The sequence below is a fragment of the Polypterus senegalus genome, chromosome 6, assembly GCF_016835505.1.
Source record: "Polypterus senegalus isolate Bchr_013 chromosome 6, ASM1683550v1, whole genome shotgun sequence".
NCBI lineage: Eukaryota > Metazoa > Chordata > Cladistia > Polypteriformes > Polypteridae > Polypterus > Polypterus senegalus.
The window spans coordinates 1333520-1356362 of NC_053159.1; the positions used below are offsets into that span (position 1 = coordinate 1333520).

At 47.8% G+C, this 22843-nt stretch overlaps 2 protein-coding genes across 4 annotated transcripts in view; one reads left to right on the forward strand and one right to left on the reverse strand.

The window, feature by feature from the left end:
- The window catches only part of adcy5 (adenylate cyclase 5), a 136698-nt gene extending 129235 nt beyond the window's left edge, over window positions 1–7463 (forward strand). The window contains exons 16-21 of the mRNA XM_039755216.1: window positions 151–171; window positions 256–388; window positions 1856–2119; window positions 4301–4505; window positions 4899–5023; window positions 6574–7463. Coding sequence (XP_039611150.1) covers window positions 151–171; window positions 256–388; window positions 1856–2119; window positions 4301–4505; window positions 4899–5023; window positions 6574–6702 — 877 coding nt within the window. The 3' untranslated portion in view covers window positions 6703–7463. The remainder of the gene's footprint in view (window positions 1–150; window positions 172–255; window positions 389–1855; window positions 2120–4300; window positions 4506–4898; window positions 5024–6573) is intronic.
- A 2468-nt stretch (window positions 7464–9931) lies between these two features.
- On the reverse strand, window positions 9932–22301 carry sec22a (SEC22 homolog A, vesicle trafficking protein). 3 transcript variants are annotated; one of them, XM_039755217.1, is made up of 7 exons: window positions 22115–22298; window positions 20525–20726; window positions 18596–18759; window positions 15043–15222; window positions 12444–12562; window positions 10958–11023; window positions 9932–10759 (listed from the first exon to the last, which is right to left on the reverse strand). In XM_039755217.1, the coding sequence occupies exons 2-7, from the start codon at window positions 20704–20706 to the stop codon at window positions 10559–10561; spliced, it is 912 nt and encodes a 303-aa protein (XP_039611151.1). In that variant the 5' UTR covers window positions 20707–20726; window positions 22115–22298; the 3' UTR covers window positions 9932–10558. The 3 variants fall into 3 exon arrangements, with proteins under 3 accessions (XP_039611151.1, XP_039611153.1, XP_039611152.1); XM_039755219.1 differs by lacking the exon at window positions 15043–15222 and having other exon boundaries at window positions 22115–22301; XM_039755218.1 differs by lacking the exon at window positions 20525–20726.
- Window positions 22302–22843: the final 542 nt, after the last annotated feature.

A 22843-nucleotide genomic window follows, 5' to 3' on the forward strand; every position in this document is an offset into this window, starting at 1 on the left:
TGCCAGCGGTGCGTGTGGCAACTTGCATTAAAGATCTGGAAAAGGGCCGGACGTGGCGCACGTGGCGCCACCCAGAGCCGAGGAGGCTTTAGCTGCACGGTGTGTCTGTAAGTGTGCCACACTGACCATTGACTCCTTTTTCTCTTTCAGTAATCGTGCCAATGGAACCTGGTAAGTGCCCATCATTTGACACTTCACCCAGCTTGTTGGCGCTCCGTGCTTTTCGCTCAGCACTCCTGCTTTTCTCTCTTTCAGTTTCATAACCGTATCCAAGGTGGCCTTGAAGATTATGACCCCTGTGATCATCACCGTCTTTGTCCTTGCACTGTATCTGCACGCCCAGCAGGTGGAGTCCACCGCACGTCTCGACTTCCTCTGGAAACTGCAGGTAGCCAACACGTCCTTCTTTGTGTCTGTGAAGGTGACGGGCCGGCGAGTGAAGAGATCAGCGTTACCCGTGGTGGGCCTCAGCGGAAATGAAGCTTACAAAGACCCCCTTAGGCGCAACATAAAGCAGTCCGGGTGAACCAATAAATACATCGTTAACATCATAAATGAAACAATCAAATCTAAACAAAGAAAAGACCAACAGAACATTTCAGATGAAATAAACGAAACTCCAGAGGGCCAGCGTGAGTCTTGGCATTTTGGGTTCTTCCCCAGACACCCCCGGTCTGCCCTTCTTTTCTTTTCATGAAAACGGGCGTGTTGTTTCCGATGGACTCTTGATTATTAAAAGACAGAAACTCGTGACTCGCAGGAGATGACGAGTCCTCAAGGGTTCACCTGGAGCTGTGAGCGGCCGGTTTGATACACAGCACCGCGTGACGGACGGCTGAGACGGTCCTGGGGGGTCTCCATTGATTTCTTAACCAGATGTCAATTCCTGTCGTTAACCGAGGCTGCTACTGGGTGACATCCGTCATTCCTGCTCTCTCGTTTTACTTCATCCAAAATTTCCACCATCCTGTGTTAGAATTTTTGGAAAAAAAATGAAGAAATTATTTTGTACTCCGGGGAATAAATCTGCAGCCCTCGATTGTACGACCGTCTTTCTCTGATTATGTACCGTATCTACTCGCGGATACGTCGGGACTTGGTTTTATCGTATAATTTCCGGTATTTTATAATGTTGGTCATATAAGTCGAATGCAGTAAACTCCCTCTATTGGTCCAGGAGATTACGATATGCCAACACCTGCCCGCCTGAGTCACCACGGGGCACACAGCCTTTGTTTTCTATGTATTGTGCCTACGTGATGACACGGTATTTAATACCCGCACTATTCTGAAGCGAAGTTCGCACTGATTTGTGTTTTTTGTATCTCACACTATCATACACCTTTATTTATCGTAAGAGCATCCCGTATCTACGATCAGAAGAAAATATGAAGCTGGCTTTAAATTAAACGTCGTTGAAGTGGCGAAAGAAATTGGTAACTGAGCTGCTGGAACAAAATTCGAAGCGTCTGAGAAACTGATGTGAGGTTGGAGGAGGCAAGAAGATTTAAGAAAAATAAAAACTTCAGTGTCGTCTTTTTGAACGGACGTATAAGTCGGGTCTGATTTTATGATCGATTTTTCCGGTTTCAAGACGCGAGTTATACACGAGTCGATGCGGTAATTTATGTTGTTTTGATTGTTTAGGGATGAGAATTACAGGCAAAAGAACTAAAAGGGGCCGAGGCTGAGTGAGCGCCATGACTGAAATACGGCGTCCTCGAGGCGCTCACCGTTTGTCATTAGTGGGGTGTTTGGGTTCATCATAATGACGGCGCCCGGCCCACCCTTGGTCGATGTATAAGTCGGTGTTATCGTGAATTCATTTGTGTGTTTGTCTGAATGTCCCCCTTAGGCCACAGAAGAAAAAGAAGAAATGGAGGAGCTGCAGGCCTACAACAGACGGCTGCTTCATAACATCCTCCCCAAGGACGTCGCCGCACACTTCCTGGCCCGCGAGCGCCGCAACGACGAGCTCTACTACCAGTCCTGCGAGTGCGTCGCCGTCATGTTTGCCTCCATCAGCAATTTCTCTGAATTTTATGTCGAGTTGGAGGCCAACAACGAAGGAGTCGAGTGTCTCAGGCTTCTGAACGAGATCATCGCCGATTTCGATGAGGTACGTCCAACACGACCGGAAATACGAGGGTATCTGTGACGACATGAAGGCCTTCGAAAATAATCCAAAAAATGAAAAGGCCTTCCCAAAAAACTCCTATGAAATAATAAAAATGCTGGAGTCTCTGCATCGCCTACCCCAGCACTCTTTGTATGACGGACTTATTGAGTTGAGGGTCTCAGGAGGCGGCACAAGGACACACACACACACACCAGGCCACTCCGATGATGGAGAATCAGTCCGTCTAAACGATAAATCCAGCAAAGAACGCTTTTAAAAATGACGCCACCTCGTGGAGACACAAACAGAACTGCAGGCAGAGACGAGCGAGGGACGGCGGCCGTCAGCCATGTGACCGTTGACGAAGGTGAAGAAGTGCATTAGTGGCGTCAGTCGAAGAGGTTGTGCTGCTGGGAGATTCACCTGCACGTTCGGCAGGGCCTGTTATATAGTGCCTTCCATCTGCCCATCCGTCTGCCCCATAGTGCCCTCTCTGTTGATAGAGGATCTTTTCTATCTCACTATATAGTGCCTTTCACTCCTAGCCTTTAATGCTGTTTGTATCGCTCATATAGCGCCTTTCCACCTGATACAGCAGCAGCGAAGTACTGCCTTCAAATGTTTATTAAAAAGGAAATTAAACCTTTTTAAATTGAGATAAAATATGCCAATAATTATTTGTTAAGGATCTCTTTGTATACCACATTGTGAGTTCGGCCCTCCGGTTGTAATCTGACCAATCTGTGCGCTGAGCTTACTCTTGAGCATGTAACGTACAGTTGGCCATGTGAACAGTAATCTTGTCTCAAATCTCACAGCTTGGATTGCTGCTCTCATAATCAGTTTGAGTTTCATGGTTTGTTTCAATGACGACAGTATTTGTAGGACTTGTGTTGAAGTGACATTCGGCATCTGTCAAGCATTGTAAGCACACAACCGGTTTCATCGATAACTTCACATCCAACTTTTGAGAGTTTAAACATCAAAGTGTCCACTACTGAAATTGTCACCTGTCAGTCTAAGATGTTTAAGAGGCATTGGCGGTTGTTGAAAGGTGTAAAATATTTGGCCATTTCGGTACACTTGAGAGCAACAACCGAACAATTCAGCGGCAGCCATCAACTCACATGCAGATCCATAGGTGAAGGGCTTAAGCATTTGACTCTTCTAGTGCTCCTGTGTAGTCTAATTATCTCCTGTACGTCATCAGTCCACACCTTGAACCTGTCCAGTCATTCAGTACATAAGACACAATGGATATCAAGAGTGAGCCTGATATGGCCGTGCAATATGTAACACAGAGAATGGAAAAGGCAGGCGGCATCTCTGGGCATGGAAACCACTCAGTAAGTGACAGTTCTTTGATCGATGGTGATCACCTCGATAGACATGTTAATGGCGGTACGGTTGGAATGATAAAGGAAATGGGTACCTGAACAATGTAAAGTAAGTCTAAAATACCTACACAATAACTATAATCGTAATAAACGAGCAATTAAACAGCGGAGAAGCCGTGGATTAAACAAAAAGGCTGTAGTTATCAGTAGGGAGACGTGAATCCCGTGGCGAAGCAAGGAAGGGAATGTAGAGACCGGAGCGACGGACGGACTTATATAGGAAGGCAGCCAACAACGTGGGAGGCGTTGGGATGGCGGACCCAACGCCGCCTCACACGGTGACCGAGCTGCAGGCTATGGACGTATATATGTACGTAAGTAGGATTCAGTTAGCGTTGGGAACCCACGTACAAAATTTCTTGAAGATGGGGCCATAAATAAGAAAGTTCAACATGGCGGACGCTGTTGACCGTTGTGACCGTTATGTCTACTGTAGAATTTCGAAATGAAACCTGCTTAACTTTTGTAAGTAAGCTGTAAGGAATGAGCTGCCAAATTTCAGCCTTCTACCTACACGGGAAGTTGGAGAATTAGTGACGAGTCATTCAGTCAGTGAGTGAGTGAGGGCTTTGCCTTTTATTAGTATGGATTCCTGTGGTATTGTGGTATTACTGGTTGTACTGTCACCCAAGCACACCCTGGTCCACCCTGGTATCCATAATCCCACTTCCCAGGTTGCTCCACTTCCCTCCTTGCCCCGTACATTTCTTCTCAACGGCCTCGTGCCACCTGGTGTTCCTTCCAGCTGCTGATACTTTTTGCTTTTTTCCGTCTGTCCATCCAGATAATCAGCGAGGACCAGTTCCGCCAACTCGAGAAGATCAAGACTATCGGGAGCACCTACATGGCCGCCTCTGGCCTGAACGACTCCACCTTTGACAAGGCAGGGAAGACGCACATCAAAGCTCTTGCCGACTACGCCATGAGGCTGATGGACCAGATGAAGTACATTAACGAGCACTCCTTCAACAACTTCCAGATGAAGATCGGTGAGCCTCTCTCTCTCTCTCTCTCATGACGTGTAGCCCCCCGGGCACCTGCACGTAAAATAAACTGGTGAAGCGCCCCCTCCTGTGCGTGCGGGTGGTCCTGCCTGCCCCCATCTGTGCCTCTCATCAGGTGCTGTGATTTACGTCTGACTGGTGGTTCAGATGAGTGGACAGAATGTGTGTGGCATGGGCACAGCAGAGAGAGCAGAAAAATGGCAACACACACACAGGGGTCACACTTGACTCGAGTGTCGGCCCACGTTTCGGTATGGGTGTGCCAGTTATGTGGACATGGGCATGATGGCAATGGATGGCTTTCACGTAGGGCGATGTTGGGCCGAACTTGGTGCCACTGGGCATCTTTAGTGATCCTCTGCAATTTCTGCTCCACAGGTCTTAACATTGGCCCAGTGGTGGCTGGCGTCATTGGGGCACGGAAGCCTCAATATGACATCTGGGGAAACACGGTGAATGTAGCGAGCCGCATGGACAGCACCGGAGTTCCAGAAAGGATCCAGGTAAATGGGGGGCACACACCTGCCAGGCTCTCGCTGTACCCACAGGCTTTGACAGAGCAGTGTAAGCACTAAAATGGTTGAGAGGGTCCACCGAGCCAAACAGCAGATGCCGTTTGCTTTTGTTCATACCCTCACATGCGGTGCCCGCCGTACTGTACGAGACAAGGACACACTTCTGATGTCTCGTTGTGTTTTATTCCGTTTTTGTCAGCCTTAGGATGGCTGCTTTGACGTTTGTTGGCACAACTCCGGCATTCACGTTGAGAATCAAAGGTGATCACAAGCTTAGAGGCAAGATGAGATGCCAACAGGCGTCTTATTATGAAGCAGACAAATGGGGGGCTACGGAGAGAAAGGGCTGGCATGGCAATATAGAGAGCCCACCGTCTATAAAGACAGCTGACAACGGGCCCTTTAAGCCAGTCATACCCTGCACTTGACTTTCTTTGCCTTTGGTGCCCAGACTCTTAGTGCCACGGACTACGCTGGCCTGGGGTCACTCATGGCCACTGCTGCACTGGGACAGATTTGTACCCTTAATGCTGTGACATCGTGGTGGCTCTGTGTCTAAAGAGCTATGCTGGCATCTGGAAGGTTTGCTGGTTCAAATCTCGTTCCTGCCTGAGGGGATCCTACTCCATTGGGCCCTTGCGCAGGACCCTTAACCTGACAATTGCTCCAGGGGTGCCACAGAATGGCTGATCCTGCACTCGGACCCCCAAAGGTCATGCGAAAGCCAACCTCCCCTCAGGGATTAATGCAGTGTACCAAATTGAACTTTTCATTGGCCAAACACACCAAGAGATCCTTTAGTTTTTAACTAAACACCAAAGTCGTAAGGACTGGCGGGACAGGAAGAGAAGACGGGGATGAAGATGCGAGAAATTGACGGAACCAGAAAAGGGGAAACCAGGAGAAACCCCGGAGATCAGCAGGGAGAAACCAACCAGGAAAGTGAAGCAAACGCAAAGGAGATCCGGAGGTGTGAGTAACGCGCTCTACACAAGTGGCCGCCATCTTATATAGGAGAGCAGGACGAGCCAATCACAGCCATGTGGCTGGCGAGTGAGTGAGCGATGAGGACGGCACCGTCGTAACCTAACAAAGTAACGAGAGAAACTTGACGCTGCGGAGCCACGGCCTGTCCGACGCGATGTCACTTGATGATAGCGACCCACCCGTTTCACTTCTCGTCCCACACGCCTGCTCAAAGGATCAGGTGACGATTGCTGTCAAATTGGGGGCACCAGGAGGGAAGGGGAGGGCTGGGAATTTATTAAAGTGTTTAAAAGTGGAGGTGCCAGGGCCGCTGAGGTGTAAATGGGCACCAAACTAAATGTGAGGCCCTTCAGGACTGTGTGGTCCATCATGAATGGTGGGCAGAGACGGGTTTGCCATTCAGAGGTGTAAAGAGCACACGACTGGTTTCTTTAAATCACCCGCCAAGGTCAGGAGTGGTGCCCCTCACCTCACCCAGCTTCACAGGGCGTGTCCTCCTACTAACGATGGCCTTCTGCATCTTCCTCCTCTTCTTCTTCTTCTTCTTCCAGGTGACCACTGACATGTACCAAGTCCTGGCCGCCCACAACTACGCGCTCGAGTACCGAGGTGTGGTCAAAGTGAAGGGCAAGGGAGAAATGACCACCTACTTCCTGAACGAAGGGCCCCCCAGCAGTTAGCGGCCCCAACGCAAGAATCGGACGCTTGTTGCCCTCGGAACGTGGCAGGTGACTGGCGGGCTGTCCCAAGTGACCAAAGATGTATTTATTTTATTTATTTATTGCTTCTTCACTTGTGGTCGCCAAGTGCTTTGGTGGCGGGGAGCGCATTTTATCATCACGGACGTGTTCAGGAGGATTTGATTTGGACGACACGATGCTGCATGAAAACGACGCCAGCGGGACGCCCTCCTCGGCCGGCAGCTCCCGGTTTGGAAAGTGAGTGGGCCGTGCCCCCCGGGCCCAGAAGAGACAATGTTACGAAGCTTTTTGTACTTTTTGTCATTTTGTACTTTCACTAGCAGATATTTGAGATTCTATATTTTGTAAATGACTCGACACTACGTGTGCGTTATCAAGTAACACAAATGTACTGCAACCGTGCACTTTTCAGGCGGGCGGCCCGGGACGACACGCCCGTACCTCCCAGCGGAGCGGCAAAGGGGGCGCTGCCACCGCTCGGTCAGTCTCCCCGGCGCCCAGTGGCCTGTCGCTCCCGTGGCGTCTTCAACGCTTCATTTTTCACATTTTGCCTTCCTTTCTGGTTTGTTTTTGGGCCTCACCCGTCATGCGTTCGCCTCCATTTTAGTTCTCGTTTTGAACATGTAGATAGCAGGCGGCGCCGGTGACGGAGCCCATGAATGTTCAGCTTTGTTCCTTTCCTCCTCTTCTCGTTTTTGATGCCCCCTTTTCAATGTGTAATAAAACTTGCCTGTTCTCTGCTGGGGCCTCCTTGTTGCCAGTCTCTGGGTGCGGAGGGTTTACGAGGGCAGATCGACTTCCGAGTCGCCAACGTGATGAGAAGGCGGAGTTGGTTTCACAGTTGGCACGTCGTCCCAAGAAGTGTCGAAACCTTTCTGACGTCGTCGTCGCTTCGAGGTCATCGCTGTCCTATCTACCTGCCTTGGTGGCGCGGACGTCCTCTTAATTCCATTCCTTAACACGTTCCACTTACGTCTGCCCCCTGCTCGCCCACTCGGTCTCAACCTCCACGCGAGGGCCAGCAGATCTGCTCGGGTTTGTGTTCCCGATTGTCACTCTGAGACGCTGCAGGACAAGACGTCCACTTCCTGCTCCGCTCCTCATAATGGAGGCTGCACTGGCTTAGGTGCTCACATTGGTAAACGCTGGAGAGGGCTTCCTCCTCCTCCTCCTCCTCAGGCCGCTTCTGTCCATTGGGCTTCCAGCAATCCTAGCGGTGGGTTGTCCCCTATCATCACTTCTGTTCACTCGCTGCCCCTCAGTGACAAAGCCGAAAGTGAAGCAGCGCCGAGAAGAGAAGATCAAAGATGGGAAAAGAGAAAGATGGGAGAGCTGGGACACTGGAGCCCAAGTGTCTACCACAAGGTGCCAACTGTCTGACGTCATGGTGGTCTGCTGCCCCTACTACAATCGGCAGCTCATCGTCCAGGTCTGACTCTTACCTGACGTTTATCATGCCATGGCCTCGCCAGAGGAGATGTGAGCAGCGGGCAAAAAAAAAAAAAGAGTACAGAATTGTAAAAGGAATCTCCTCGGGTGGCACAGATAAAGAAATAAAATGGCCAGCGTCTCAAAGAGAAGAGTGTTTGGGGGACATTCACAGAGGAGGGCCAGTGCAGCCCTGCGGGACCCCCTGATCGGTGCCAGTTGTCCGGCAGCAGGCGTCTCCTCTTTCTAAAACTCCGTCAGCCTCGATGACAACACGTGGCTCTTTGGCCTCCTTTTTATTTTTGGATTTGGAATTTTAAAGAGATAAGAGATGCGTCACCTCCTAAAGTGTCGACAGTGACAAGTGACACAACTGCATCGTGCCTGATGTGGCCAAAAATAAAAATGAGGAACGGCGTAAAACGGGACTAAAATCAGTGTCCCCGGAGTGACGTGGGACACCAGCCACAGACGGACAGACTGACAGACAGACCGACCACCCTGAACAGGTTAAGCAGCTTGAGATGATGGCCTGAATGGCACAGGCGGGTCTGCTTGTTCCATAAGGCTGGCTGTGTTGGTCACTGCTGCTACTAAAAAGCCGAGGAATGGCAGAACACCCTGTAAGTGGCACCCAGGTGAGACGACCCCCCAGCCTGCATGGCTGGACCTGGTGAAGCATTAGACCCCCCACTGACCCCTTCACCAGCCCCACTCGCCCGTCACTGACCTCCTCCTTCAGCCACACAAGCCGTTTTGCCCTCCAGCTCTGATCTCTGCGCCCAACACGAGTGACATCACTGGTAACACAAGAGAAGCTGGCATTGTGGCCACACAGACAGCCATTCTTTCCAGTGGCACCAGTTTCCGGTCCAGTGCCTACCGCCTTGCGTTTCTTCTCCATGGCTGGCACTGGACATGTCCCACACACAATGGCGTCTGCCCTATGGTGCTGATTCTTCTTGTTGTATCTTCTGTGATCCTCTGACTTTTGTCATTGTCACCAACAAGCAGCCATTGTGACCTGAGAAAACTAAAAGGTTTGTGACGGGACACACAGACGTCTTGAGGAGCCGCTCACACCTGAGGGTCCTCCTCCTCCTCGTCGTCGCTTTGGGGGCTCAACCTGCGCCGCAGAATCCCGTTAGCCAGAGTGACACTTGCGCAGATGGGCAGCAGACGTGATGAAGGTCATTCCTGGGACCAACGCAAAGCAATGGCAGCACCTTTTAGAATGTTGTGAGCGCGTTACCAGCAGTGGCAGCTCAACATGAACGTGTTGGCATTAAAATGTGACTGAAAGACTCCATTTAGAGACGACAGCCAGCATGCAGTTGAGTGAAGAGTGTAGAGTCCCAAAAACACCGAGCTCAACGCCTGGTCGTGTCACACGTCAGCTGTGATCGATGTCACCTTCCTGCACATCCCGGCTGTGACGGCTCCTGTGACACCAAAGTGACGCGGCCACAGGCTGACTGCCCACCATGACACTCCTTCACGGCAAGAGGCACTTGCCAAACCAATGCCCGCTGTCCATGTCGGTGGGCAGGTTCTTTGGTGGCTCCTGTCAACATCACAACAGTAACGAATACCCAATGTCTTGGTGCCGTCCACCGATTGACAAGCGAGACCCCCACTGCTGCGCCCTTCACAACGGACGGCGACGCGTAGACGAGGATAAGGGACAGAAGGGGTGGGGGGTCGGCTGAGACAGGCGAGGACAAGAAGAACCAAAACAAACCCACCATTATTCCCAATTAACTTTACCCAGAATCCCCCACACACAGCATGTTGAATTTATTAAGAATGAAGCCTTAAATTAAACAAAGTTCAGAACAAAGCAGCAGGTCAACTCAACACAAACACTGGTGGGCTATCAAGACGAGGGTCAGTGGTAGCCGTGGTGACGCCGACGACACAGCAGCTTTCACTTTCTGGTGCAATCCCACCCGGGGGGTCCATATTCACCTGACTAAGGGCAGAGGGTCTGAATTACCCATCAGCCTCTGTGAACGCTGCCTTCACTTTTCTGCAGTGCTCCACCATTACAGCCGGCTCCAGTGGACCAGCAGACCCAGCGAGATGGCATCGGTGCCCACAGCGAGTTCTCTTGCAGCACACCCGGCGCTCCGATGCCATTGTCAATCATTCGGTGCCCCTGTTTTTCTGTGAAGTTCATAATGAAGTTTTAGGTTTTTTCATGAACTCGTACCCAATGCCAGGCCCGGCCGTACATGAACAGGGCATCATCTGCACAGCATGGCAACACGCATCACGAAGAGCCATTTGTTTGAAGGTTTTATTTTGGAGTTTAACAGACGTGTTCTCGCCGTAGACGCGGCTCTGTGCCAACGTGGGGGTGCAAATGGGCACACATTCCTGAGAGCTCCTCGTCAAGGGGGCACCTTTAGACGTTGTAGTCCGGAGCTTTTCCTTGGGGCTGCCTCAGTCTGATCTGCAATGTGGCAAAAGCCCCGACGGTGACGTGGAAGAAAAGCTGCCACGAGTTCCTCAACTCGTACAGGTAGAGGTTACAGAGGCAGATGAGCGCAAAGGACATGGCGGCTTTAAGGCTCCTCCAGCCGGTGCAGAACGTCAACAGGTAACACTGAAAAGAGGGAGGGAGGGAGAGGATTACAAGGCAGCGGGCATGAAGGCACACGGGGCAACGAGGAGGAGGAGGAGAAGAAGAAGAAGAACTCACGTCAACCTGTACCTCGGACTTAACTAAACGCACATTTGATCAACAACACAATTCACGTACAAAAATACAAAAATAAATGCAAAGGAACGAGTTGACACTCACCTGATAAAAACAGGCAGCAGTCCCAATGAAAAAGGCAACAATACAATTCAAATCCTCCTCTTCAGTCTGCAAAATAAAAATCATCACAACTTACTATCAACGCCTTCAGTGATGTCGCCACATCTGAGAGCTAATTAAGAATTCATCTCACAGACAGACAGACAGACAGACGACTCGCCTCACGGGATCTTCGTCATCGCTGGCACACACACGTCAACTCCAAACCAGAAATACAAACACAATGGTGACCGAACAGCAGGGTGGCTGCACATCGGCTTCATCTGAGGCCACTGCCACACGGTGTGCCCCCCGAGACAGATTTACAAATGCAAATGGATACAGTGGTGGTCTTACACACACACACACACGTAGCCCAATTCCCAGTAAGTCCCACTGCGCCAGGCCACAGGTTTTGGGTTACTGTGACTCTACGTCTTCATCAGACTTGACTGGCATTTCCCTCCACCCTGTAATTAATGACGATGTTAAATAATAAACAGTTTGAAAAGCCTCAGAGTGAAGAGAACACGGTGGGACCAGTAAAGGAAAGCAGCTTTATTATTTATTGTTTACCCTCGTCCAGCCCAGCACTAGACGTTGAACTGGCAGACAGTCACATCGCATGTTGGCACTGCCACTCTTGCCCATCCGAGCTGTAAGGGGGTCTGAATCCTAATACCGGGCTCATATGGTAAAAGGCCCACTGGTGTGGAGTGGCATGGAATGGCGAGGGGCAGACCATCAGCTGGCGTACATCCCAAGAACGGGGGCCGACTTCACCGAGGCTGCGTCGATTAAAGCCCACTTAATTAGGGCCGAGTGAGGGTCTCTCTGCACCAGCACTGCCTTAACACCTCTGCAGATTCACACAAGCTGAGCCAACGGGTTTCTGGGGTCACAGCAGACAGTCGGACTTTGTTGCTTTCTTTGGAGGATTATAAATAAAAACACAAGAATGTGGCAGCAGCCCACCTGCCCGGTCACTTCAGCGAAGGCGAGCGCGAGAGGAAAACGAGTCACAATCAACTCTCTCTCAAAGTCTTGGAAGCCGAATCTGGAACTCCTGAGACGCAGGCCACATCAGGCCACCAGCGTCCCTAAGCTCCGCACTTTCAAACTCAAACGCGTCCTCGTCCCACTCTTAACCCTTCGGCCTTTTCTATTCTAGCAGAAGTGTCAGAACGTCAGAGTCCGACATGCGCTTCTGTGTGCACGACACTTAAATACGAAAACCACCTGGGCTTTTACACGACTGCAAACTTCTAAAAAGTTTTTAAAACTACGAGCTAAAACCACACACACAAATCAGAAACACACCAAGTTGAAATCTGAAATTAAAAAGTACAAACGTTCACCGTCACAGATACGACGACTGACAAGACGACAACAGACTTAAAGTCAGGGAGGTGACAAGGTCCACGTCATGTGCTGTGCCACCCAGGCTGTGCCCCACGTGTCGCTCTTGCAGCATCAGCATGAGCCCTACCTGTAAAACACTTTCTATGGCGTGAACTCCTCGGATTAAATTCAGGGCTCCACATAAAAGGCTAAGCATACAGGAAATGACGCCTGCCAAGGTCACTGGTTCCAGCATTTGGTTTGGCGCTGTTATTAAAAAAACAAAAAAAAAAAAAACAAAACCAGTTAGTCAACGGGCAAGCGGGCACACACAACACTCAAGGCTTTTATTGGAATGTGAAGACCCACTAAGCAAGGCCAAGCTTCAAAATAAAAGACTCCAAAACATCAGATGGGCATTGGGGGTCCAGCAATTCTGAGGCTCTCGAGTAAACTTCGTTTTTGGTTTACTTGTCAGTTCACAATAAAAGAAGAAGAAGAAGAAGAATGTAAAGACAAAGGCCTTATACTGAAGAAAACAACAACGGCTAAGCAGCAGGATCTGAAATGAACAAAGCAGCGGCCCCCTCTGGACAGCACACTTCATGGAGTCACACGGCTCTTCTCTACAGACAGGCGGCTGAAAAGCAACAGGCGTTTAGTGATTTCCAGTAAAATCCGCAGACAGCAAATCATCTCGGGGGTCTCGCCTTCCAAACACCTGATTGGTGACACACAGACAGACAGGTGGGGTCTTCATGGACAGCGAAAACAACAACTGATGAAAATACAAATGGAAAGTAAAAGGAGCAGAAGTGCACTCCTCCACTAGCGAGGGTCACGTCTGGGGGGCAACACACCTTCCCTTTTAAACACTCGTCGCTCCATCGCTAAGGTTTCTCTAACAACTGAACCTAAAATATCAGCGGATTGTAATCTGAACAACAAACTTGTGCAAAACAAACACGAAAAACGGCAAGAAGAGCAGCGCCGGGTCACGTGACTCGGATAAACCAACGATCTGTCAGCAACTCTCCAAGTTGGAGCAAAACCAGCGCTCGTCTTAAACAAAGCTCTTGTTATTTAGTTTCAGTTCTTCACTTTGTCTTATCAAGACTTTATCATCACGGGGAGGAAAATAAAAATTAAATAAATAAAACAAAACAAAACACACACCATCTTTGTCTTTTTGGTTGGGACGACTGCATGGCCTGCTTGTGGTCAAATATCACACATGGTGGACATCGAAAACAATGGGGATGGAGGAGGGCACCAGTGTCCTGGCATGAAAACAACGGGTAAACACGATGGCACTGGGGCTTACATACAGAAAAAAATGAACAAACACTACACGGCCAACATAAATAAAGTTAGCTTAACACGACGCAGTCACCAACAGCAGCTGAGGGATCGACTAATGACTGCAGCCTTCACATTTTATAATACTGAGATACTCAAAAATATCAACCGAGTCAGACACTGGCACACCACTCGGAGAAAAGACGAGCGCAGCCAACAGGAGAGACCACAAGGAAATAAAACGGTCAACAGTGAAGATCTCGTAAACCGCACTCGTTAAAACTGTCACTACGATTACCATCAGGTCTGAACCTCAGCTGCGTTTAATACAAACGTACGTGTGTGTGTGTGTGTGTGTGTTATACAGGGTGGTCCAGATTGAATTATGAAGATCCAGATCTGCAGATGACTTTGATTTATGTGGGGACGATTCCAGTTCGACACAAAGACTATTCTTCAGGTCATCAATTCCCACAATTCTCGATGATCCGGGATTTTCTATGTAATAAACTTAAGTTATAGCTGATTGAAAACTGCATAATTAGATCTGGACCACCCGATCGATTGATCGATTGAGATACGTGTGTGTGTGTGTGTGTGTGCGTGTGTGTGTGTAGCTACAATTTTAATTTTCATTGAAGGAACTGCAGCGCCTGTGATTTCTGACGTTATCCCGACACACACACGGTAGTTGCTGTTCTTTCTCGCTCTTGCACGGCACATGACATTCGGTCGCAAACATCGGCTTTGATCAGCAGCTGTGGAGCAGAAGGTACAAGGAAAAGAAAAAAAAAAAAGAGAGACCACCACTAAAAAAGGAAGCTCTAGAACATAGAAAAGGTTAACAATGGGGTCCTGTTTTGGTTCAAAGACAGAGGATGCTGTGCTTCACTTCACTTCACTTCACCAGAGGCAGGTTTACATTCAGGCTCAGCTCTCAGCCTGTACCTTTCAGTATCTGTGATGGACGCACTAAGAAATGAAGAGCACGGCGTGCCAACGATTTCAGCCCAGCAGCTGATTCAGAGGATGGAACTGGCAAACCTTCAAATACAAAGAATTAAAGGGGTGGGGGGGCCAGAAGGTACGGCGTGCATGAAACAGGCTGACGAGACAAACAGCAGAACCTGGACGGCAGATCCAGAACAGCTGGGGCAACAGTTTAAACAAAAGAAGAGCAGAATTAATAATTACAGAATAAAGAGACGTTCCTGACAATTTTGGTGCGGCTGTGCGATAACGTTGAGTATCTGCTGCGTAGTTTACGTGAGAGTTCAGCAGAGCTGCGGCTCGTCGTGGTTCCTTTTGAATCGACAGTGTTAGAGGCGAGACCTTAAGCTCAGCGACACGCGAATCCAAAACAAACCTGCTGTGGTCACAGAAACAAAAGCTACACGTAAATTAGTAGAACAAAATACAAAATAATTAAAATCAATTAAAACACTCACCAATTCCTTTATATTTGTTTGGGGAAAAGTTTGCAAATCCATTTAAGGTTCCGATATCTGAGGTGGAGAGCTGGTAGGGAGGCCTCAATTTAATTTCAGTTTGCATATCGGCGAGGTTGATCTTTGTGGTTAGTGAGCGTGGGCTGTTATACCTTAGTTTAATCTTCTGGATAAAATGATCTTAAAAAGTGAAGGAAAAAAAAAAAAAAAGTGAGCAACGAGGAAGAGACAAACATCCAGTAGGCCCTTCAGTGTTCTCGCACACACACGCACACTGAGAACGTTCCAGAGCGCTCCTGTTCAAAACGCTCCAACATAACTAAACTGCACAACAACAAGACTCCAAACCTCCTCATCAGACGCTGCGAGTCTGTAAAGCGGCCCGACTCGAGTCCTAAGTGTATTGTGTTCTCTAACCATCTTTAGTCAAACCGAGGCCTCATTTAGGTGCACACAGTGCTGTCATTTCGGCTGTGTGACTGAGCCCCGAGTGCTGCCGCAGTTATTTTTACTTCAATGACAGCAGCATTTAAAAAGCCGTCAGACGACACAGCAGATGTGACTTTTAACAGAACAGCCTGCCGAGATCAACGTGGATTTCAGCCAGGAGGAAGAAGAAGAACGCCATCACCTGAACCTCTGCCTCTGGCCATTTATTCTGTGGATGTTTCTACCCAAGGCTGCTGTAAGCAAATAAACACAAAGGCCGACAAGAACAACCAAATCCTCAAGTGAGTTTACATGGCCACATCGCCTCATCACTCGCAGAGAAATCTAATTCTGTTCATCAGGCGCGTTTCTCAATTTCTCAACTCAGACTGAAGCACATGTCCGCTCACTCGCTCCTCGATACGTTTATCCAGTTTTCTTATTCTTCTTTAGGCAAACATTTGTAATCCCCGCTGCCTTACGCTGTTCTAAACATTTACAGATTGTGTGTCCCTGGGCACACAGCGAACACAATAAAGTACTGACAGGACGGCGGAGAGCCACAAACCACGAGGTTCACACAAGATATCTGGGAAAAGATCTGTAGGCCTCGTGAAAAGAGAAACACTGGGGTGAGGGCAACACTTTTATCTTGGGTTTATTTATTTATTTAGGAGGCTGAAATGATTAAGCTTACGTGTAATATGTACGGAAAACAGAAGTTTGGTATTTTTCAAGTCGAAGTTATTTCACCACAAACAAGGAATGCAGTCAACCCTCGATATACGACCGGCCTGACATGCAAACAACTTGGTTTACGACCAAAACCTCTGCTTTGAATTGCAACCCGAATGCGGTCACGTGTATCCGCTTGTGCGACTAAACCAACAGCCGAGAGCGTTCAGAAGCATCAGTCGGAGCCCAGATACGCGTGTTTGTGGACGTAATTTTGGTCAGTGCAGCGATTCATATCATTTATTTCGATAACTGCCATCAAAATGGTCCCCAAAAAAGCTAGAAAACAAGCTAAGGAAGGAAGAGAAGGTAACGAAGGTAAAGAAAGTGATCACAATCGAAACGAAGAAGAAAATTGTGCAGAAATAGGAGAGTGGCGTTTGTGTGACCGATCTCACTAATATGTACAACATGTCGAAATCCACCATCGCCTGATGTTCTCATGGAAGGGGGCTCTCCTTCCATTTCATTCTCCTCCTCCTCCACTCCTGCAATGGCGAGTACGGTGTGAAATTGTTGTTGCTGGTAGGCTAGGCACTTTTTATAACTTGTTGGTTAGTACATTAGAAAAAAATCTTGGCGTTTTTGGTAAATTACGCACATTATACAACCCTTATTATTATGAAAAGGTAAGTAAGTGTTGCTGTGGGAGGTTCAGAATGCATTATGGGTATTTCCCATAAATAGTCTTGACTTACAACCAGCCCTCGTGAACAGATGGAGTTTGCAAGTCAAGGGTCCACAGTACAGTATATGCATTTGACTGCAAAATTTGTTTTTTAAAGTGAAGCATTTCTGATACATTTTTAAAAATCTTTTTCTCACTAGCACTTTACAATGGAGGCTAATGGGGCACCGCTGGAAAATAAAAGTCTAAAATCTAACCAGTGGTGAGGCAAAGCTTTGATAAAATGAACCAGGCCTTAACGTTTCCACTGCATGCCTGGGACGACACGAGAGCTCTGAAGAACACGAGAATCGTTTTCTTGCTTATCGCCGATACAATTCTTCTCATGGCAGGGCGACAACTTTTCTATTCACTTGTGCGAGTTCTCGCATTAATCAGCGCATCAAAACAAAGCAAAGCGAACCACGTGGTGTGAAGAGTTTACGGTGAGTCGGTCTTTCAAAAGGAAATCGCACCTGCTGGACGATAAAAACAGGATGACAAATGTGGAGGTGGTCTGCTTTTAAAATGGCACAATATCACAACACTGGCGGTTTGGCTCAGAAGTGACATTACAGACTCTCTTACTGTGTGTGCGTGTGTGCAAAAACGTGGATTGATACTCGACAAACATCTTGGACAGATTTAGGCTGTGACTTTCTGATGACCCCTTTAGCCTCTTATAACACAATTTTACAGGACAAATGCATACAAGGTGAGATACAAAAATAACTGGACTGGTAAAAAAAATAAAATAAATAAATATTTATTGATGAATTGCAGCCTTCTAAACATCGTCACCTTCACTGCACTCCCCTCGTGATCTCCACGCCGCTCCAGACGTGTCCTCCATTGACTGAAACAGAGCTGGAAGTCTTCTTACTTGAGGCTCTTCAACAGGTTTGCCGTTTCCGTCTTCCCTTCAGGTCACTTTTGATTTTTGGGAACAAGTAAAAAAAAAATCACAGAGATCTAAATCAGGCGATTAGGGAGGAGGATCGCAGACAGGAAGGTGTTTGTCACTCAGAAACAGCTTTACGGAAAAAGGAGAAAATCTGATGTTGATTTGCTGTTCGATTTCTTCACCCGACATTATTGTGGCAACTCGTGTAGTGATTGTTGTGTAAATACTGAGTGGGCTATTCACTGGATACACCGAGCCGGTGGGCGCTTTGACAGGGTGTGTAAGAGGGGGTATAGCTGTGTGATTCACGCCCGGCCGACCGACCTCCAGACGGTTTTCCAGGAAAGCCCCAAGCCCAGTCCGGTTATTTTTGAGTCTCACCTCGTTTATGCCACGTTTGTGAAGAAGTTACTCCAACTTGAATACCAAACTTATCTTTTAACTAAAGCAAAACTTTTAAAGTAAAGCAAAACTGAAATGAACAAACAGGTAACTGTGACACAAGGCAGGATACACGCGACACACACACACGGGACCCTCCCAGTCATTACAACACAGATGTCGCTACGGGTTGTGAACTACGAGGCGACTGAAATGGACAGGCGGGTCTCTGAGCACAATCACTGCTGCAGTGGATGACGTTGGCCGTTTGACCACAACTGACAAAGCCGCTGTAACTGTAAGCACGTGAGTTGTGTAACACAGAAGAGCCAACCCACAGTTTACACCTTTAATCTTAAATAAGAACAGACATCTTGGACATTAAATCGGCAATTCATCATTCACCCAACTTGTACAAACTCCAAAGGGGGGCTCACCGAATTCAATAAAAGAGTACGGCCTAACGGCGCCGTTTATCTTGTTGGTGTCGTACGAAACAATGAACTCCATCTGCAGCTCATCCAGAAAGCAGAAGGCCAGGACGCTGGGGTAGCTTTCTGTGCAAACCATCAAGTAACCAACACCTAAAGAACTGGTAAAGCTGAAAGAGAAAGAACACAAAAAAGGTTCAGGCTCTTCACCATTGAGATTCCTGTTATGAGGCAAATCAAACAATTATTTGATATAAATAAGGATTTTCAGAGAGGCAGCGTGGATCCCTTTGACGATTACAGGGTTGTTCTTTGATTATGCAGTTAATCACCTCATTAATATTCAAAAATCACTATCACAGCATCTGCATACAGTAATCCCTCCTCGATCGCGGGGGTTGCGTTCCAGACCCCCCGCGATAGGTGAAAATCCGCGAAGTAGAAGCCATATGTTTGTATGATTATTTTTTATATATTTTAAGCCCTTAGAAACTCTCCCACACTGTTTATCAATATTCTCCGCACAGTTATACAGTAAACCCTCGTTTATCGCGGTTAATCTGCTCCAGACATATAAATGAATTTCCACGAAGTAGGATTCTTTATTTATAAATCGAATATTTTTGCAGTTAGAGTATAGAAAACCTGGTTACGACCTTCTAAATATGTTTTTTTAACATTATTAGAGCCCTCTAGACATGAAAGAACACCCTTTAGTCAAAAGTTTAAACTGTGCTCCATCACAAGACAGAGATGACAGTTCTTTCTCACAAATAAAAGAATGCAAACATATCTTCTCTTCAAAGGAGCGACATGAGGAGCAGAGAATGTCAGAGAGAGAGAAAAGCAAACATTTAAAAAAATCAATAGGGCTGTTGGGCTTTTAAGTATACGAAGCACCGCGATAAAGCAGCGCAATGAAGGGATGAATGTGAAGGTAGCCTTTCAGCATTTTTTACAGGAGCGTCCGTATCTTCTAAGCAAACAGCCCCTCTGCTCAGACCCCCTGGTCAGGAGCAGAGAATGTCAGAGAGAGTGAGAGAGACAGAGAAAAGCAAACAATCAAAAATCAATACGGGCTGTTAGAGCTTTGAAGTGTGCGAAGCACCGCGCGGGAAGTATAGCATATATCATTGAGGAGTTTTATTTAATATGTAATACATGCTCTGATTGGGTAGCTTCTCAGCCATCTGCCAATAGCGTCTCTTGTATGAAATCAACTGGGAAAACAAACTGAGGAAGCATGTACTTTAAATTAAAAGACCTATTGTCCGCAGAAATCCGCAAACCAGCAAAAAATCTGTGAATAATATTTAGATATGCTTACATTTAAAATCCGTGATGGATAGCGAGGGATTACTGCAACGAGTTTATTATAAAGCATACGAGGCGGTTAAATATAAAGAGAATACATGTGGTATACAGAATGAAGGACACTGAAATGAAAGCTTACTCAAATATAGTAAATGAAGCCTTCTTAAGGTCCTAACTGGTAAACAGAGGCTTGAAGTCACTAAAATCGTTTCAATTTTGTTTACTGATTTACATTTTTTTTTTTTTTTTTTTAACTCCCCGAGTCTTTCCAAGCAAGTCAACATGTACATTTTTTATTTATTTTTTTTTTTTTTTTAATAAGAAATGCTGCTTCAGAAATTTTTGCATAAGAATGTGTCAGGCCCCTTCATAAAAGTAATAAATATAAAAGTCTCCGGAAAAAAAAAAATCTTACATTGCTTAAGATTTAAAAACGCTTACGTCAGACACAGAAACAAACGAGCACACGCGAGCGGTCAAGGAGCAAAACAAAAATCAAAATAAAACGCTGCAAATGTTTAAGGCAGAGCCCGACACGAGCGCCACCTGAACAGTAAAGTTTAAACGGCTGTAAACGAGTGCAGCAGCAGCAGGAGGACGACGACGGGGAGCGGCTCTTACTTGATGGTGTGTTGTCCAATCCTCAGAGTGCATCGGTCAGGGAAGTGGCCGAGTTTTTTGGACAGTGACTTGAGGTGCCTCTTTGATTCCTGAACTGCCTTATCCTGCTCATAGTCTGTTGAAGCTGAAAGCGGGAGGCCATCTCTCACCCGTACTACAGAGGCAAACAACACCATGGACATCTTGATTATTTACTTAACACCTAAAGCAAAGAACACACAAATAAGACGTTAAGAACGATACAGTGAAATGTACACTTAAGTGACCCTCAGGGCCACAGCTGTGGACTGGGTGCCATTTTACCTTCAGCACTCTGATCTTGTGGGGTTACTTTGGCAGACATGACCACCGGGACGCTTGACTCGACTTCAAAGTTGAACGCAGAATCTGAGAGGTTTCTCTTTCATTTACAAACCAGTTCTGATGCATCAATCATCATGACTCCTACTTTTTTTGGTCAAACGTTTGTCTGCGTTGATGTAAAAACATTTCACACGGACGATAACCAACAGTGTGATGTTCAACACTATGGCCGTGTGTGTGTGAGTGTGTGTCGCCGTGCTCTGCATATTTCATACGTTTTGCACTCCTCCTCGGCTAAGAAGATTCATAAAATTGAAAACAAGGCGCTGACAACGGGGGTAAAGAACCTGATACACCATTGAAGACACATCCCTACCTGCACGTGTCGAGAGGTACATTTAAATTCAGCCAGTTCAGGGTCAGATGGAGCCACAGCAGCACTGGGCCTCAGGAGACCCCACTGAAGGGTCTCATCACAAATGTGCAGATTGTTATACAAAAGCATAAAAGTACTGCACTGTTTGTAAAGCATGACATGTCAAAGTAAGGGACTATGGGAGATACGCAGTCACACAGATTAAGGCAAGTAACGTAACTAAGTTACTATTAAAACTAACGTCTCCCAAACAACGGTGCCAGCTGTGGCTCCAAGTGATGCCCGCCCCCATAAAACGGAGTCTCTCGGCCTCCGAGACACTTTCACCTCCCATCTTACGGTGCATCAAAGTGAAAACAAAGACCAAAAAGCAGCCTGGTGTGGAGGTCCCCTAAATTTCACAGGAACCTTTAACAAAAGATGCCCTTCTCTGTATCGTCTCGAATTAAAAAGGCGCTATATAAAGAGCACAAGGTGACCCGATCCGCGCTGTGTCGCTTCATCGGCCGATGGTCACAATGCAAACCGAAGGGAACCGTTTAAGGGCGCGCGTGTAGTTTAGAAGGTCGCTTGGTACAAAACCGAACAGACAAATCATTTCGGATACGCCATCACAACGCTGCGCGTAACAAAGAATGCGGCGGCTGCTGTGCTAACGTCACCCTGACCTAAAATGACAAGAGGCGGAGAGGAGAGGACAGGACAGACTGGTGCCGCACAGGCCACCCGCAGCCGTCCGACGGGAATACTACGCTCCCCGGCTCTTCGCACGTCGGCGCCGACGATTTCTACGTTTGCTGCCTTCCGCAATAGGCAGCACTGGCCGGGGGGTGTGCGCAGACTTACAAACCGCCAGCTCAGCGCCGCGCTGCCGTTCATCACCCAGCAGATGCGTCCGCTGGCCCGCTTACCTTAACACCGCGTTTATTCGGCGGGGTCTCATACAAGAGCGCCTCCTGAGCTCGTGAGCCGCTTCATTCTCCAGGTTCACGTTAGAGGGGCCGCCGCAGGAACAAACACCTTTGGTTTAGCCAGCCAGGCAGCTCCTCGCGCCGTCTTGTTTACGTGGCTCGTGCCGCGCCGGTGCATTGTGGGTAAAGGCGGGACCAGCCAGCAGGAAGGCACGAGCGAGGGGCGGGGCGGGGCGAGGGGGATTGACGACACCTGCGCAGGTGAAGAGGAGGCGGACGAGCGCGGTAAGTGGGCGGTGCCTCGTAGCGCGAGGGGGAAATAAGAAAGTAAGCCGTGCAAAGGGGGCCAGGGGAGCTCATCGCTGCCATTTCGAGGTGGGTCCGTCTGTAAATAGAGCACTGGGCCGTATTGGGCCGCACTGGATGCTTGATGCACCTGATGACGACTACGCAGCCAGCAGCAACACTTAACTCGGCGCCACATTTTCAAACAACCCCGTTTACAGAGACGTTGGGACGCTGCGAAAAATATGAAAAAAAAAGCAGAATCGGATGATTTGCAAATCATTTAAAAGCCATATATTTAATTGAGAATGCAACAAAGGCAACGTATCAAGTGTTGAGACTGAGAGATTGTATTGTTTTTTGAAAAATACCCGCGTATGCTGAATTTGAGGCCATCAGCACCTTTCAAAAAAGTTGGGAGGGGCCAACAAAAGACTGGAAATG

Bases quoted from the DNA above. Each gene is read 5' to 3' on its own strand.
- sec22a (XM_039755217.1), bottom strand. From the start codon at position 20,706: ATGTCCATGGTGTTGTTTGCCTCTGTAGTACGGGTGAGAGATGGCCTC. The intron at 18,760-20,524 runs GTAAGAGCCGCT...TTTCTCTTTCAG, and splicing joins ATTGGACAACACACCATCAA to CTTTACCAGTTCTTTAGGTG. The intron at 15,223-18,595 runs GTGAGCCCCCCT...TCACTTTTTAAG, and splicing joins GTACTCTTTTATTGAATTCG to ATCATTTTATCCAGAAGATT.